Source organism: Cimex lectularius, unplaced genomic scaffold (genome assembly GCF_000648675.2).
Source record: "Cimex lectularius strain Harlan isolate CLEC.00 unplaced genomic scaffold, Clec_2.1 scaffold74, whole genome shotgun sequence".
Classification (NCBI taxonomy): domain Eukaryota; kingdom Metazoa; phylum Arthropoda; class Insecta; order Hemiptera; family Cimicidae; genus Cimex; species Cimex lectularius.
The window spans coordinates 1,284,373-1,300,610 of NW_019392795.1; the positions used below are offsets into that span (position 1 = coordinate 1,284,373).

Below are 16,238 nucleotides of genomic sequence, written 5' to 3' on the forward strand. Positions count from 1 at the left end.
GACTTATAAAAATTATTTAATAAAATAACTAATAATAACAAAAAATAGTAGAGGCATTCACCTTTATTTATACGTTCCTATATATACATCAAGCTTCTTTTTTTTTTTTTTAAATAAATATCAAGATCTAAATTATTTAAAAAGAAAAAACTACAACAAAAGGAATATATATATACCACCAATAAAAGATATATTTTGAATTTAATTTTTTATTAAACATTTCACAAAATTTAGGCACTATTTCAACTATTTTTCAAAAACCTAAATAAATTTAATCTCTTTTTCTTCTTTTTTTTTCAATTTGAATGAACACTTTTATAAGTTATTATTATTTTTAGAGAGCAGATTATTTATTTATTATTATTTTTATTTTTTTTAGTACAACATTCAAATGGACAAAAATATATTTTGCTCTTACAAGGCATACACTGTTAATTAATGAATTAATCGTACAAATTAAATATATATATCCGCAATTAATCCTCGACAACTACACATTTATTAGATCTTTTATATTAATAATAATTCTTATATATATAATCTCTTTAATTATTGCAAATTTACATATTTTTGGTAATATACAAGAGAGTTACTATATATGTTTTGTTACTCCCCCTCCGCGATGAAAATTCAGTACCATTTTGTCCAAGCTATTAGCGAAAGAAAAAAAAAATACAATCCGACTGACCTATACTGCACCTATTTACTGAGATAAAATGAAAACATGGCACAATAAAAAAAATTATAATAAATAAAACTAACTACAACTTTTATAAGTCGGCATATACTTTGCTTTAAGCACACTTTCCATTTGTTTGCTCTAAAAACACAACCTCTAATTGATATATTTTCCGTTTTCTATATTTGACTAAACATTGTGCGACTTTTAGTGCTTAACTATTTTTTTTTTTTTTTTTTCAATCTTACTAAGTTTAATGATGTTTATCTTTTATATATATTTTTAAGAATAATTTTATATTTATATAGGTGAGTGCGTAATTTCATATCCAGAACAGTATAGGCCTATTAAATGGAAATCTAAAGTGGTTAAGCTGATGTTTTCATCTACGTTTTAATACTATTCTTTTTATTTTTACTTTATAGGAGCAAAATCTAACTGCACCTTATTTAATATCACATAAATAATAATAAAAAAAGATATATTTTTACTACTTTTAATTTTTATTTGCTTTAAGGAACAAAAAAAAAAAAATAATTGAAAAATATATTGTCCCGTTCTATATTATACATATTGATTTGGAAAATCTGTAGAATCAATTTTTCCCCCCTAAATAACCCCCGCCCCAAGAACGCGTAAATTGTGATTGAACATGTCGACAAGGAAGGACAGGTAAAAGCGCGAAAATGTTCACTATTCGTTACTTTTTTTGAGCAAAGGTCAAACGGCCTTGTCTGATCGTCAACGTTGTTAGTACATCTAACGGTGACCCGTATTACTTCTTTGATTCTAAAGATTTTTCAAGTTCCATCAAATTTTACCAATTTTTCTTCCGATTCTACGACAACGCAGCTTTAACATTTCACATCTTAATCGTTTAATAATTGAATATATTCTTTTATTTATAAATATCTTACAATTATCCTTTTACTTTTTCTTCTTCCAAATCTATCTAAGCCAGATAAACATATACAAATAAAGTTACAGTTTTATAATATGTATACTTGTTTATATAATAATACAACACCTTTTTTTTAATATGTAATGCTTTTGTGTTTGTTTTTTGCTTGTTTATTCAAATTACACTAGGAAAACTGACTCTTTAAATTCACATTGTTAGCCTGTTTTGTCAAAGGAATGTTTTTTTACTGAGAGGAAGACAAGCAAGTGGGGAGTTGTCTCTCGTGGAATGTGCATGATTTAAGGCCTTTTGAAAATGTACGACATTTGTTTACAATTAATTACAATACATACAATTTTCTTATTACTTACAAAGAGGGAGAGATAGAGAGAAAGAGAGAAAGGTGGCACATTATTTAACATTTGCTTCGAACGGGGAGAAATAGGCTTGGTTAGCTAAGGAGATCTACTTGAAGCGAGATGCGAAAGCGTTGGTTAGTTCATTGACGGCGGCCTGAGTGACCATTTTCCCGACTTCCTGTTGAACCCTCTGTGGTATCTGGATTTGTGGTCCGCCGCGCCTAAACCACATTCCAGAAATTAGCCCCCAATAAAAAACCGGCAGTTAATTATAACACCGCCGGTTTACAACAAATTTTACGACATTAAAACAATTTCAACTCAATAAAATTAAAATATTAATTACATTATTATTTACAAAAACAAAAAAGTTTAACAGGTTTTAAAAAATATTTTTGTTTTGCCTTCCAAGACACTTAGTAGAGGCCTCTTATTACGATAAAAAAATAATTTCATTCTAGAAACAAACACTTCAATTACAACAAAATTTTCTGTCTAATGTGAAAAAAAAGAAAACCGAAAGATAAACTGATTTTTTTTTTCTTTAACAACTTTTTCTAAAAAATTTAAAATACGCCATTTTATACAACAAATACAGATAAAAAGAGTGGATTAACCATGACGGGGAGAAGTGCAAATTTCGTTTGAGGTTCATACGCACAATGTTGCAAGCTGACACCCTAGCGACGCCTGAAAGAAAGCAAATCTTCCATGACACAAAAGGACAAACATTTGTAAGCTCAGGGGTGCAGTTATCCACAAGGGCAAAAATGAATTATGACTAATGCGGAAAATAGAAGTGGAAATTATAATAAAAACAAACAAATTAAAAAGATGAAAAATTAAAACAACATAAGACGAACACAGTCGATAGCCTGCATGGAAAATTTGATAATTAATTAAGAATAAAAAGGAAACTATAGTAGGTTTGTTTCAGCAGTTGCTCCTAACTGATCCCTGTTCATTAGTGAAAAATGTGAAACTGATGTTCCAATAGCAAACCATAACAGCTTGCTGTTCTAGCAGAACTATTAAAAATATCAATAATTAACTGCTTTTGTGGTCCGCTTGACCAATTAATACATGACAATTAATTAAGGTTTTTAGTTGAGATGAAAAAAAGTTAATGGCACGAGCGGGATTCGAACCCACGATCTTCGGCTAGATACGCTGCTGCTCTACCACCTGAGCTATCGTGACCTCGATCCACTCATCAACTCCCCATCTCAACCCGAAGGTCGTGGGTTCGAATCCCTCTCGTGCCATTAACTTTTTTTCATCTCAACTAAAAACCTTAATTAATTGTCAAATATCAATAATATTGATTATAAGTAGTGCGATCCCATGGTAGGGGCTGGCTGTAATTGCAAAAAGATTTTGTGTTTCATGCAATCTGGACTTTTTTTGTGTCCTTTTTCTAAAAAAACCATTTGCCTGCAATATTAGTTATAAGTTTCAACTTTTCCCTTCATCATTGAATTTTAAAAGACAGGTTCTTCTTCATTTCCACAAATTTCAAATTATCAATAGAAATATGTGGTGATTTGCGACCGTTAATCGATAATTATTCAGAAATCGTGAGATGCGGTCTGGTGTGTTGTAGGTTTCAGAAAAACATTTTCTTTATCATGCCAACGTTTTGATATTTATTGAGATCATCTTCAGGGCTCAATAAAGATCGAAACGTTGGCACGATAAAGAAAATGTTTTTCTGAAACCTACATCACACCAGACCGCATCTCACAATTTCTGAATATTTATATCAATAATTTATTACTGTTTTAACAGTGTATACAAAAATCATTTATTCTGTTTGAATGTGATAACAAGCAAATAGAAGTTGAAATAGAAAACAAATAGATAAGCACTGTCTGTTTACAGTGCGAACGATGCCGTGCGATCCCATGCTAGGGGCTGGCTATAATCGCAAAAAGATTTTGTGCTTCATGTAATCTGGACTTTTTTGTGTCCTTTAAAAAAAAAAAAAGCATTTGCCTGCAATGAGATTTGCACGATATAAGCTGAAATAGCAAAGAAATGACGTCGGCATGCGACTTGTACAATGAATTTGTTGTAAACGGAAATACTTTCGAATTTCATGCGATCTGGGTGAGGTTTTTTTCTAAGGACCAATTTACACTGCCTGTGGCATTGCAATATTTCACAAATAAATTTATAAGCTGATATTACAAAGAAAGTAGCTTTAATTGACTTGACCAGTGTGCGACTTGTTTCTAATGCCCGGAATGAGTTAACTATAAACGCAAATAATTTTGAGTTTCATGTCATGTAGATGGAAGTGTTTTTGGTATTTTTCCTAAGGAACCAGTTGCCTTCAATGAGACATTGTGCGTTAGAAGCTGAAATAGCAAAGAAAGTAGCTTTAATTTGGATTTGCTTGGCTCAGCATGCAACCTGTTCACAACGCCCGCACTGAATTTATTGTAAAAGCAAATAATGTTGAGTTTCATGCCAACAGGATGTTTTTTGGTCTTTTTTTCCAAGGATCAATTTAAACTGCCTATACAATGCAATGTTGCACCGATAGAAGCTGAAATTGCAAAGAAAATAGTTTTGATTGGCTAGGCATGGACCAGTGTGCGACCTGTTCTCATGTCAAATGATATCTTGCGATTTCGAGCTAATAGTTGGCTGTAATCTCAAATAATTTTTATTTCAAGCAATCTTATTTGATATTCACTACTTTTCGTGGTCTGCTTGACCAATTAATATCTTTCGACTAATTAAGGTTTTTTTTTGTAGATAAAAAAGTCAGTGTCATGAGCGGGATTCGAACCCACAACCTTCGGCTAGATACGCCATTACTCTACATAATGTAGCATTAAGATTCATTCATTAAAACAAAATTATACAAATTATTTTTCTTCCCATGATAAATTTTTAAAAAGATTTTTTATTACAATCTGCAATATATGGTTGCACTATGTAGTTTGTTGAACATAGATATATTTACAGCTATTTACATAAAATTCACTATTTTTCGCGGTCCGCTTGACCTATTAATAACATTTAATTAAGGTTTTAAGTTGAGATAAAAAATTGTCGCCGAGAATCCAATCCGATTACACAACATTTCAAAAATGGCAAAAAGGAGGGAAAATTCAAAAGGTGGGGTTGAGATGGGAAGTTAGTGCCCGAGTGGATCGAAGTCAGGATAGCTCAAGTGGTAGAGCAACGGCGTATCTAGCCGAAGGTCATGGGTTCGAATCCCACTCGTGACACTGACTTTTTTTATCTCAACTAAAAAAAAACCTTAATTAATTGAAACTTATTTGATATTTTCTCTAAAAACCCATTACATTCCTCCAATGAGATATTTTGCAAGAAGCTGAAATTCTAAGAAAGGCGTTGTCTTTGACATTGCATGGATCAGTGTACTGCCTGTTTAGGCCCGGTTAAGTCAAAACACTAGGCTGCCCTAGGTTGTTTGAAACAAACAGGGAATGACCTTTTTAGTATAGGTTCAAGGTGGAATAATGCAGGCTGGCCAAGTCAAACTTTTTGCCTGCTACAGGCACAATCAATCCTTGCGGGAAGTCATTTCATTGAATCACAGTTTGCTGCTCAAACATGTTGGGTAGCATGTACCACACATTTGTCCAAGACCCCCACACCTCTATCTTTCAATATATGAGTTACTTATAGAATATATGATGAGACCCTTCAAATAGTTCAATGAATAGCACCTGGTTATCAACTTGCCAATTAAATATGATGCTAGTACATTAAAATATTTTGGTTACACATAATATTGTCGTCACGAGGCGCTAGAGGCCACCATGCGGACACATTCGGGTGGGGCAAAATGCCCCTTCCATCACAAAAGGTAAGTCAACCAATTTACGGGCTAACTAGACTCGATTCCTGATTTCTGCAGCGGACTGATCCTAGCTTCTCTAACTCGATAAACCGTAAGGGCTCTTTTGTCTCCACCAATTAAGCTTTTTCATTCGCTCATTATTAATTGCCACAAAGTTCAAGGCCTATTATTTTAGTTTGTATAAATTTCAACATTCAGTAAATAAATTTATTTTTGGTCAAGAAGGTTTTGTTTTACTTTTGCTTTTCATTCTTTTCTTTATTTTAAATCCTCCATGCTTTTATCACAGCGCACTAAGCTAATTCCGCTGTATGTGAACTTTGAAAAACTGCAAGTCGTTTCCCGGACTTAAGGTGAGTTTAGGTAACCGAAGTCCGTCGCAGGAAAGAACAAAGCTGACACCGTAATTTGTCAAATAAGCAGAATGGACAAATGACTGAGCATGTTTTGCCTACATGGTTTGATGTTGTTCCAGTCATGTTCAGGCACAATCAAACATTTCGGTTTGGTTCGCTTCAACCAAACTGACTAATGCAGTATGTTTTGGGCTTGCAAGCAATTAACATGTGATTCTGAGCTTTGAATTTGCTGTAATTGTAAATAATTTTGGTTTTCAAACTATCTGGATAAGTTTTTTCTTTTTTTTTTTTTTTTTCTTTAAAGGCATTTACACTGGCCAAATTGTAATTTCGCAATAATGGAGGCTGAAATTACAAAGAAAAGAGCTGTCATTGACTTTGCATGGGTCAGGTTTCGACCTGTTTACGATACCAATGATGCCATGCGATTCTGTAAGACGAGCTTGCTGTAATCAAAAATGATTTTGGGTTTCATGCGACCTGGATGAGTTTAGGACCTTTCTGTTGAAACATTAATTATCAATTTTTGTGACAACATGGACCCCAGCATTCAAAAAATTCGCTGTATACTTGAATTATATTTAAAATAAAATTAGTTTCTCATGCATGGTGTTCCGTGAACACATGTCTGTTTATCCTAAAAATCCAGGGGTTTATCCTAAAAATTCCTTATTGTCCAAAGTCTTATTCTCAATTGTATTTGAGATATTTCACGTTCAGGTTACTTCAACCTTTCAAAAATTTATCAAATAAAAAGTCTAAAGTATCTCATAAAATATGATTACACCAATGAAAAAAGCACTGAAAACCGTATAAGATTTATTAATGTTCATTCATGTTCAAAATGTCCATTGTGATGAAGGCAAACCTGACATGGTGAACAGTTTGAACATTTCATTTTTATAAGAAGCTTGGCGTTTTTTCTTAAGTTTAATTTTGTACGAAAAAGCCTTTTTTTGATTACTTTGTATTACTTTAATTACGTTTTAATAGAATCTTCAAAATTTAATGACAACTTTTTTTTAATTGTTTGGAACCAAAAAATAAAATTTTTAGCAATTAAACTTTGTTCGTGCCAGCGAATTTTGTACTACCTCTTGTACTACTTCGTTTTTGTCTCCTCAACTCCGCCATTTTGCTTTTGATTGTATTATTTTTTGTCCCCCCCCCTGTTTCCCTACTGCTATCGATTTCCTTCCTACAATTACTACAGTCCGCTAGCTTCAAATCACCTCAAATTCCATCACTTCCTTCGAGTAGTTTCTTGTAATTTCCTGATAACTTTCCTTTAATTTTATTTGTGCCAGACAGCAATTACAATTGCTAACAAAGTAGTGCGAGTGCCGTGTGCAGAACACTTCTGCAGCCGTCACATCGCACCGAGATTGTATGGAGCTCTAAAGGCAGACAAGCTTGGATGAATTTCGATTTTTTTCCTTTGGCCAAAGAACAGGGTGGAATTTGTCCCAGCAGACAGTTCTCTGTCTCGACTCTGGCTACAAGCAGGACGAGCTAGAACGCAGCCATGCTAAGATTAAGTCCATTTTTATTTTATTTTTTTCAGTTCCCTACTGCAACCGTCCAGCGTGTGTTCAATATTGGAGATAATTGACCTTTGTCATAAATTAAGTATAGTTGTTTACAGATCATTAGTAAGGAAAACTTTGCTATAAGTGCCATGAAGTCAGTATTTAGAGAATCAGGAAAATCTTAGGAGTTTAGGTGGCCGTAACAGTTTTGGCGTTGATACTTTGATCACTGAAAGGTCCTGGGTTTGAATCCAGCGGCCCTGCATTCAAACCCCACATAGTTAATGTTTTTTGTTTTCAAAAGCACCAGCACCCAAGGGTTTAGTTGAAATACTCCTGTTAAAATTTTTTTTCTCAAACTTACTAACATGAACTTTGGAAACTCGTAAAATCTTGTGAGTCATTTTGCTTGCTTTGCTTACAATAAATAAACAAATGAATCTTATAGTTTTCATGCACTTTCCATTGATGTAATACAATTTACATTGTAAGGAGATCTGGTGGACTTTATGGGTGGACAATGGGGGCTTTGAAGGCTAAAATTTTACATTTAGGATAACTTCCGTAAGTATTGATGTCTGTTCACAGGGCACTCTAAATTATCTAACTTCGACTCACGATTTCTATAGGCAACATTTTCTTGGTTGAATTTTTTGCCTGCTTCAGTCTCAGAGTGTTGTTCAACCAAATGGCTCCTTCATGGCAATTTGAAATTTGACAAAAGGCTTCCCTGGTCCTACTTGGTCATTGACAACCCGTATTTTCTCATTGCAGGCAGATTAAGGCAAAATTGGAGAGAAGAAACCACTCAATTCCTTCAAGCCTTCGAGTAAATAACCCCTTTACCAAGAATTTAAAACTATTTCTAATCATTTAAAAAGTTAACAAATATTGGAGGACTGGAAAGTAATGTGTTTTTTTTTTTACATTACACCAAACAGATAAATTTAAATGTAATCGCCTTCATGATCAACAACTTTTTGCCATCTAGTGTGCAAATTTTAATGCAGGATTGATAAAAATCAATTGGCTTTTGAGTGAAATATCTAGAGATGGCATTTTGGACATCATCCAAATTTTCTAATTTTTTTCCACTTAGAAAAGGTTGTAGTGATCAGAATAAATAAAGACACTGCAATATTGGGCAAGTATGAAGGGTGAGGCAATACCTCCTACCCCAATTCATTAATTTTTCCAAGGTTCGTCTTGCGCATTGCAGAATAACGCCTTGTCTGTTGACAATCACTAGGGACTTTTCAATTAACGATTGATTTACTCGATCTAATGTTCACAGTAATGATTTGCCCAGGTTTCAACAATTCAAAATGAACAACCCCGCAAATACTCCACCAAACACACAAAAGCACTTTTTGGGGGTGAAGTAAACCTGGCTAGTAAGTACTACATGGCGATTCATTCATAGAGAGCCACTGCCTTTTGCGTGTTGGATTATCATACAGGACCCATTTTTCATCTCCAGTGAACAAGCAATCAAAAAACGTTTTTATATTGTGCCGATGAAGCAATAAGTTGCATGTGGTGGACCGGTTAGCTTTGTTTTCTGCGGGATTTTACCAATCTGCTGTAAATGTCCTTGGATAGTGGACCAAGGTTGATTAAGAGTCTTTGACAGTTTGTCTAAAGTTGGTCTTCCTGATCAATGCTAGTCGAAAAGAACAAAATATTGTATTTAAACTTAGAAAATCACCTCTAACGCACTTGGATAAACATTGCAAATGTTTTTCTTAGCAACTATTGTGTTATTACCCTTGTGAAACCCAAAAAGCGTACAATGCTGGATATGTACCTTTATTGTTAATTGGCTAGCCATTTCTCTATAAATTGCAAAAAAAATTAAGATTTAATTATTTACACAAGTCATTCTACCCTTAAAATGTCTTAACACGACCTTGAAGTACACAATGATAAACGAATATTGACATGGGCAGAAACGACTTTCCGATCCCCCCCCCCAATATAAACATCTACTTACAATATGAAAAATTATGACTTTAACTGTAATGAATTTACAAATTGAGCTTAATAGGCTGGACAAGATCAACCACCCATCCATAATAATTCATTTCATGTTGATCTTCTTCATGCTCATCATATGATAAATTGTTCAGATAACGAAGTGGAGTTGGTTTAAAGATAGGGAAAGACCTAGAAATCTTAATTTATCGATATAATTTCAGTACTGGAGGGCACATGGTGTGGAATACACCAAGAGTTTTATGACTTTTAGACTACTGCGTGGTCAGTGTAGAATGGTAAAATGTAGAATACCTTCCTACCACCTGATATGAAACAAATTATTTATAAATTTGAAGGGGAAAAATATAACATGGTTGTAATTATTCCAGCAGTGCTTTTTTGGAACATAACTACCCCGGGCCTATTGTTCTGATTGATTCAGATGTTGTTGCTGAAACAAACCTATGATCATACTGATGTAGATATTTTGAAAAACGTAAACTGTGAATGATAAAAAATATTTTTATTATTTTCCTGCATGTGTTTAAAGGAAAAGTATCACAAAAATAAACCAAAATAAAAATCAAAAACGAATGAAAAACTTATTTGAATCAGTATTTCAAAAGTGCTTGAGAATTTTTTATCGTAATCTTGGAAAACCTCTACAATTTGTTAGGAGGATATAATAAGATTTTAGTACTTACGATGGTATAAGTGGAGGGGGAAGAGCACCTTGGCCTGGCCTTCCGCCTGGAGGACCTCCCGGCCCTGGCCTCGAAGGAATTGCGGGTGCTGGACGACTGGAAGCTGGTGGTGGTGGAGGCCCACGAGAAGTCGGACCTGAGCTGGGTGCCATCGAAGGCGCCCCGCGCCTCGGCCCTCCAGGGGATGGAGGCGAAAGCCTAAACATAACAAACATTAAAATTTCTATTGTTTAAATTAGAAATCGTTTAAATACCTAGGATTGTCCATTCCAGAGGCGAGCCAGTCGTTTTTAACAGGTGGAGGAACCGGAGTTGAAACTGTGGCCATTGACACATCACCTATGATTCGCAGGGCTTCTTTGCAAGCGTGATACATCCTAAGCATCTCTTCTCTCTTTAACGCCTCTTCTTGACTTTCCTCCATCATCGATGACTAAAAAAAAGCACATTCAGAAATGATCAATCAAACTACAGTTAAGACATACCTGATCTCCTGAAGCGTACAGGTGAGCCAGAAGTTCACCATTAATGAAATCCTTAGCGTTATTTATAATAAGAAACATAATGGTCTTCGGGACTAGATCTCTTGTCGTCTTTGTTACAATTTTCATATAGGAGTCGACCAAATTCCGAATCGTTTCGACCTGACGCTCAAGCATGGGATCCATTGAAGAAGTGCCTTCACTTCCTCCCTTTAAAAATCACAAATTTCAGTTAAAAAATTGTTAAGAAATAATTCGAGTTTCATTATCAAAAATAATTTAAAAAAGAGAAAGTGAACAATTAGTTTTATTTTTTTCTGTTATATAGTCTGTAAATCAAAAGTGAATAATTGCATAAAATGTAAAAAAATACTGTTAAAGAAAATTAAGGCGCATGCTGCATGCTGATTACGCACAGAATTGATTATTTGAACCTGTGCATGTAATTTTTTTTTTTTTAAGAAAAAATTTAAAAAAGCTATTTCAAAGCAAAAATCCATGCAAAAATTAAAATAATGCCCAATTTATGTCGCATCGTGCCGAAAACTTCAAATTTTTTTTCAACTTGGATATTTAAAAACAAACAAAAAATCTACTATTGAAAATTACGTCCTTTATTAATTTACAATACAAATTTTTCTTTTCTTTTTAATTAAAAAATGTGCAAATACAAATAGATTTTCACAAATTTTCAACCAACCTCATAACCCTCCTGTTTGGTTTTAAACATAAGAAGAAATTTTTATTACTTCTCTTTTGTTTATGTCAAAAAAAAATTTAACTTAAACCAATTGTTCACTAACGAGTGGAATTTGACTCCTTCATAAAAACTTCTACCCATAATCAAAATAAAAACTAAACTAATACTGTTTATACGGATTAGGTTTTTTAAATATATTTATTACAACCTTGGGATTAATCCAAACTAAAATTACCCAACAGTACTATTGTGCACTTAATTTGTACTTATCGCATATCAAGTGATTGGTTTAATTTTTTCTTGATTCGACACATTCAACCTGAACAATAGAACACCAGTTTTCAGTCGAATTTTTGATAATGATTTTTATGTTTATTTTGACTTCTAGAATAGGCGAAAATCAATAATGTTAAGAGTAGAACCTTAGGTCGTACCTTAGAAAATTAATACAAATTCTATTACAAAATAGAACAAAAGGCAGAAGAACTACTATTAAAATTACAAAGGGATTCTTGTTTTTAAAACACACCTAGAGCCACAATATATATACCCAGACTGTCGCCCTTATGTGCATATGTAAAAAGGATGGTGGCAATCGATGTATTGAGAATTCATCATACAACGGAAAAAAAGCACCTATACAATGCTGGCTATACCAAAATCTTTGTGTTAACACAACTGGCTTGGCTAAAATTATCTCTGACATCAGGAAAATTCTAGACTTCAAAAAACTATCGAAGATGGTAAATGGTACGGGTACGGGTGTAAACCCCCACCCCATTCAAACCAAATTGCCCAATGTGTACATGAATACAAGCAAACGCAACAATAAGTCAGATAAATAGGTAGCTGTAGTCTCCAAGCCATGATAAACAATACTAATCTGGAATGGCCTGTATGACCTTAAAAAAAAAAAAAAATAGAATCTACAGCCTAAAGTAAAGTAGATCCCAAGTCATGAGGGAATTTCAGGTAACGACGCAGCAGATATACTTAACAATTTAACTTTTACTACTGATTGGATTGATCATTATCTCTGTTTAGCAAAATCGAGTAACAATGAAGAAATTTCCACCGATTAATTAATCCTTGTTTTGGTGATCTAGGGTCAGACCTAGTCCTTAAGCGGAAAACACACCCGACACAACGCAACCTGACCCTACTCGACGCCTTGTCTCGTTTTCGTAGGATGTGCACATCTGTTCGACATCAAGCACACGCCATGGACAGTCACACAGTGTGTATCATAATTACAACGCCTCTTTTGCTCTTAATCCACTTTATTATGAGCAAAACCATGTAATATAAATTATTAGTTAAATTTTATTGAACAAAACCTTTTAATAAATAGTTAGGTAAATTTTATTAGCCAATCACATAATAAATTGTTAGTTAAATTTTATTAGCGAACCCATGTAGTAAATCGTTAGTTAAATTTTATGAGCAAAACCATGTAATAAAGTGTTAGTTAAATTTTATGAGCCAAACCAAATAATAAATTGTTAGTTAAATTTTATTAGCGAAACCATGTAATAAATTGTTAGTTAAATTTTATGAGCAAAACCATGTATAAATTGTTAGTTAAATTTTATGAGCCAAACCACATAATAAATTGTTAGTTAAATTTTATTAGCGAATAAATTGTTAGTTAAATTTTATGAGCCAAACCACATAATAAATTGTTAGTTAAATTTTATTAGCGAAATCATGTAATAAATTGTTAGTTAAATTCATTCTATCATGGTATTCCAATGTTTTGATCTATTTTTTGCCATGGTTTCGACCTTCTCGGACACCAACTTGCCATCTCTATAACAAGTGACCGTATTAATTATTTCAATAAATTATTATTTTTTTTTTTTAAATTTAATGTCTTGGTCGAGATGAGGCCATTTGAGTAAGTCGCAGAGAATCGAATCCTGATTACACAATAGCTCGAGTGGCTAGAGCAGTGACATACTAAGCCGAAGGTCTTGAGTTCAAATCCCACTCGTGACACTAACTTTTTCAACTCAACCAAGACCTTTTATACAAAGAATTATTAAATAATTTTTATAAAAATTTTGATCTGGTTTAATTTGGTTTAAATTACAATAAACATTTTATAATTAACGTAACAACAAAAATACATATAGTTCCGGTTTTTTGTTAATTCGATGAAAATCTGGACAGAGGGGAACTTAGTTGCATCGCATAGCGTAGAGTAGGGTAGCGTTGCGTGGCATCAGGCAGATGTGCACGGAGGTAATACAATTTTATGGAAAATTGGACACGGCATTTCCATCAGGTCTCGTTACATTGTGTTGCATCAGGTAAGTGTGTTTCCCGCTTTATCCATCCTACCACAAAAGTTAGGTTACAAGGGCTGTCAACAACTTGGTCATTTAGCCCTGAACCCATGCAGTTTCTTGTTTTAAACATAGACATGCTCACTCTCATTCATTATGAGGGATTAGTTTCAATCTGAAAACAGGACCTGCAATTTAATTCCGAAGAACAAATGCTTTTGTAATTGTAGAAGGGATCACTTGAAGTTTGCTGTGATCAATGTTAAAAACAATTCTTATTTATATACCATTCGCTCAAGTGGAATACTTCATATCTGATCTAATATTATGAATTATTTAATACCCATCGACCATCTCACACTACATATTCACTCTAATAAATACATTCACTTTCAATATATACAAAATGACCTACCACTAAATAAAATTGCCTTTTTTTCCTCCAATAAGAACAGGGGATCCAAAGACTCGCCTTGCAGACACTTTTGTTTCTAAACTATATTTTGGGCCTTGCGGATGGAATTTTTCCAGGAGGCTGGAATATTTTGAAAGCTTGGTGATATAAAATTGAATCTGTCTTTATTAATGACCAAGACGAGGTCATTTCTATATCAATTTTTTCGAGTCGATCACCTCAACTTTATAAAAATTTTTTTTCCCAGACATGGATTCTCAGTCAGGTTGAATGTGTTAAGCAATAGTTTAAATTTTTCAAAATACCCTTATCTTTTCTTACATAATACAACCCATAGCCTAAAACTTTTGTTAAAAAAGTGAATATCCTGTTCCAACTTATGCCTAATTTTTAAGCCATTAAGACATGAGTTATTTTATTTTTTCTAACTGCACACTGAATATCCGCTAAGTAAAAACCAATCACGTGCTTTAGCAATAGCTTTGCTTAAAGGTGTGTTGAAAATGATGAGCAAAAGGGAAAAATAAAACAAAAATCGGAAAAATAAACATAAAAATTTCAAAAAGATGGTGAATTGATCATGAACGTTACTCAAAGATGTTTATGCAGCTGCATGAGAGAAAATATGCACACTTCGTTCTACATCGATACTATAAGAAAATTATGATTAGAAGCCTTTTAACTCTTAACACCACAGGTTTGGACCAAGCTCTGTTCAGATTAGCCGAAGCCGAATAATGCAAAAGCAAGGAACAGGTCTGGTAGTCACACCGAAATAGGAGAAATAAACATTGAAAAAAATGCATGTATCTAAAAGTTGAAAAGTATGCAGGATGATTTGAAAAAGCAGGACAGAGATATTGTTAAGTTTTGTATCATTTAGATTTGCCTACCCCTAGTTTTAGCTAGTCGCAAACTTCAACTTTTAATTAATAATTTATAATAAAACTATTGAAGATGGCGACAAGTCAAAATGAGTCTGAAAGATAACAAGCAGCCAAAAATGTTTGGAAAGTACCAAACTGCAGGTTTATCGCCACCTCGCAATTTTCGGATTAAAGTGCAATGAAAAATCAACAGAAGAGTTTAGATGGCAAGAAGCTATAATAATAATAATAATACATACATGTTTAGCGGTCATAATTGCCCCCCCCCCCCAAGGGTTTACAACATGAGAGATTATATTAACCCTCAAGGTGCTGGTGTTTTTGAAAAAAAAAAAAAAAAGCCCATTTGTATGTCAAATTCGAATGAAGGGCCACTGGATTTGAACCCGGGACCTTTACCTTACAGTGAAGAGTGCCGTATCAATGCCTAAACCGTTACGGCCACTGACGCCCCTAATTGACCATATTATTATTATTATTATAATTTTTTTTTTAATATCTAAGGTCTTGGTTGAGATGAAAAAGTCAGTGACACGAACGGGATTCGAACCCATGACCTTCGGGTCAATACGCTGCTGCTCTAACCACTTGAGGTCTATGTCATGATAGTTCAAGTGGTTAGAGCAGCGGCGGATTGACCCAAAGGTCATGGGTTCGAATCCTGCTCGTGACACTTTTTTCATCCCAACCAAGACTTTAGATAAAAAGAATAATTAATTGAAATAATAATAATTAAAAAAAATTTCCACACAAAAAATTCTATGCCAACTGATTAGTGGGTTAAAGGTTAAAATAAGTCATCCACTTTAAGTCCTAATCACTACGAGCCGTAGTCTATTGAACAATCTCCATTATTATCTAAAGCTTATTAAGCATGAAGATTTTTATCAGTCCTTTGGTGAACGTTTTTACGTCTTGTCCTGGAATACATTCCCACTGAACCATGGACTTATTCTTAATCTATATTTTTGGCAGTTTGGTTATCTCACAAGAGTGTTCAGGACAAATAGGTGTCCTCACTGAACTTTCCTTGGCTGAGTATCGGCCTCTTCATTGTCCCTCTGCCCTGTTGCCCCTGGTAATCCACTCTATCACAGCTGCTTTATCAGATTCTTGC

The 16,238-nt window shown here is 33.7% G+C and overlaps 1 protein-coding gene across 11 annotated transcripts in view; it reads right to left on the bottom strand.

The window, feature by feature from the left end:
- LOC106667509 (dynamin) overlaps nucleotides 1-16,238 on the bottom strand; it is a 44,116-nt gene that overhangs the window by 3,827 nt on the left and 24,051 nt on the right. For 8 of the 11 annotated variants that reach the window (XM_014395482.2, XM_014395480.2, XM_014395481.2 and 5 more), the window contains 4 exons: nucleotides 10,835-11,041; nucleotides 10,604-10,782; nucleotides 10,350-10,547; nucleotides 1,708-2,160 (listed from right to left, as the gene is read on the bottom strand). In XM_014395482.2, coding sequence (XP_014250968.1) covers nucleotides 2,046-2,160; nucleotides 10,350-10,547; nucleotides 10,604-10,782; nucleotides 10,835-11,041 — 699 coding nt within the window. In that variant the 3' untranslated portion in view covers nucleotides 1,708-2,045. Of the gene's footprint in view, nucleotides 1-1,707; nucleotides 2,161-2,463; nucleotides 2,630-10,349; nucleotides 10,548-10,603; nucleotides 10,783-10,834; nucleotides 11,042-11,531; nucleotides 11,544-16,238 lie in introns of those variants that run through there. The other 3 variants (XM_014395487.2, XM_014395491.2, XM_014395484.2) reach the window with 3 other exon arrangements.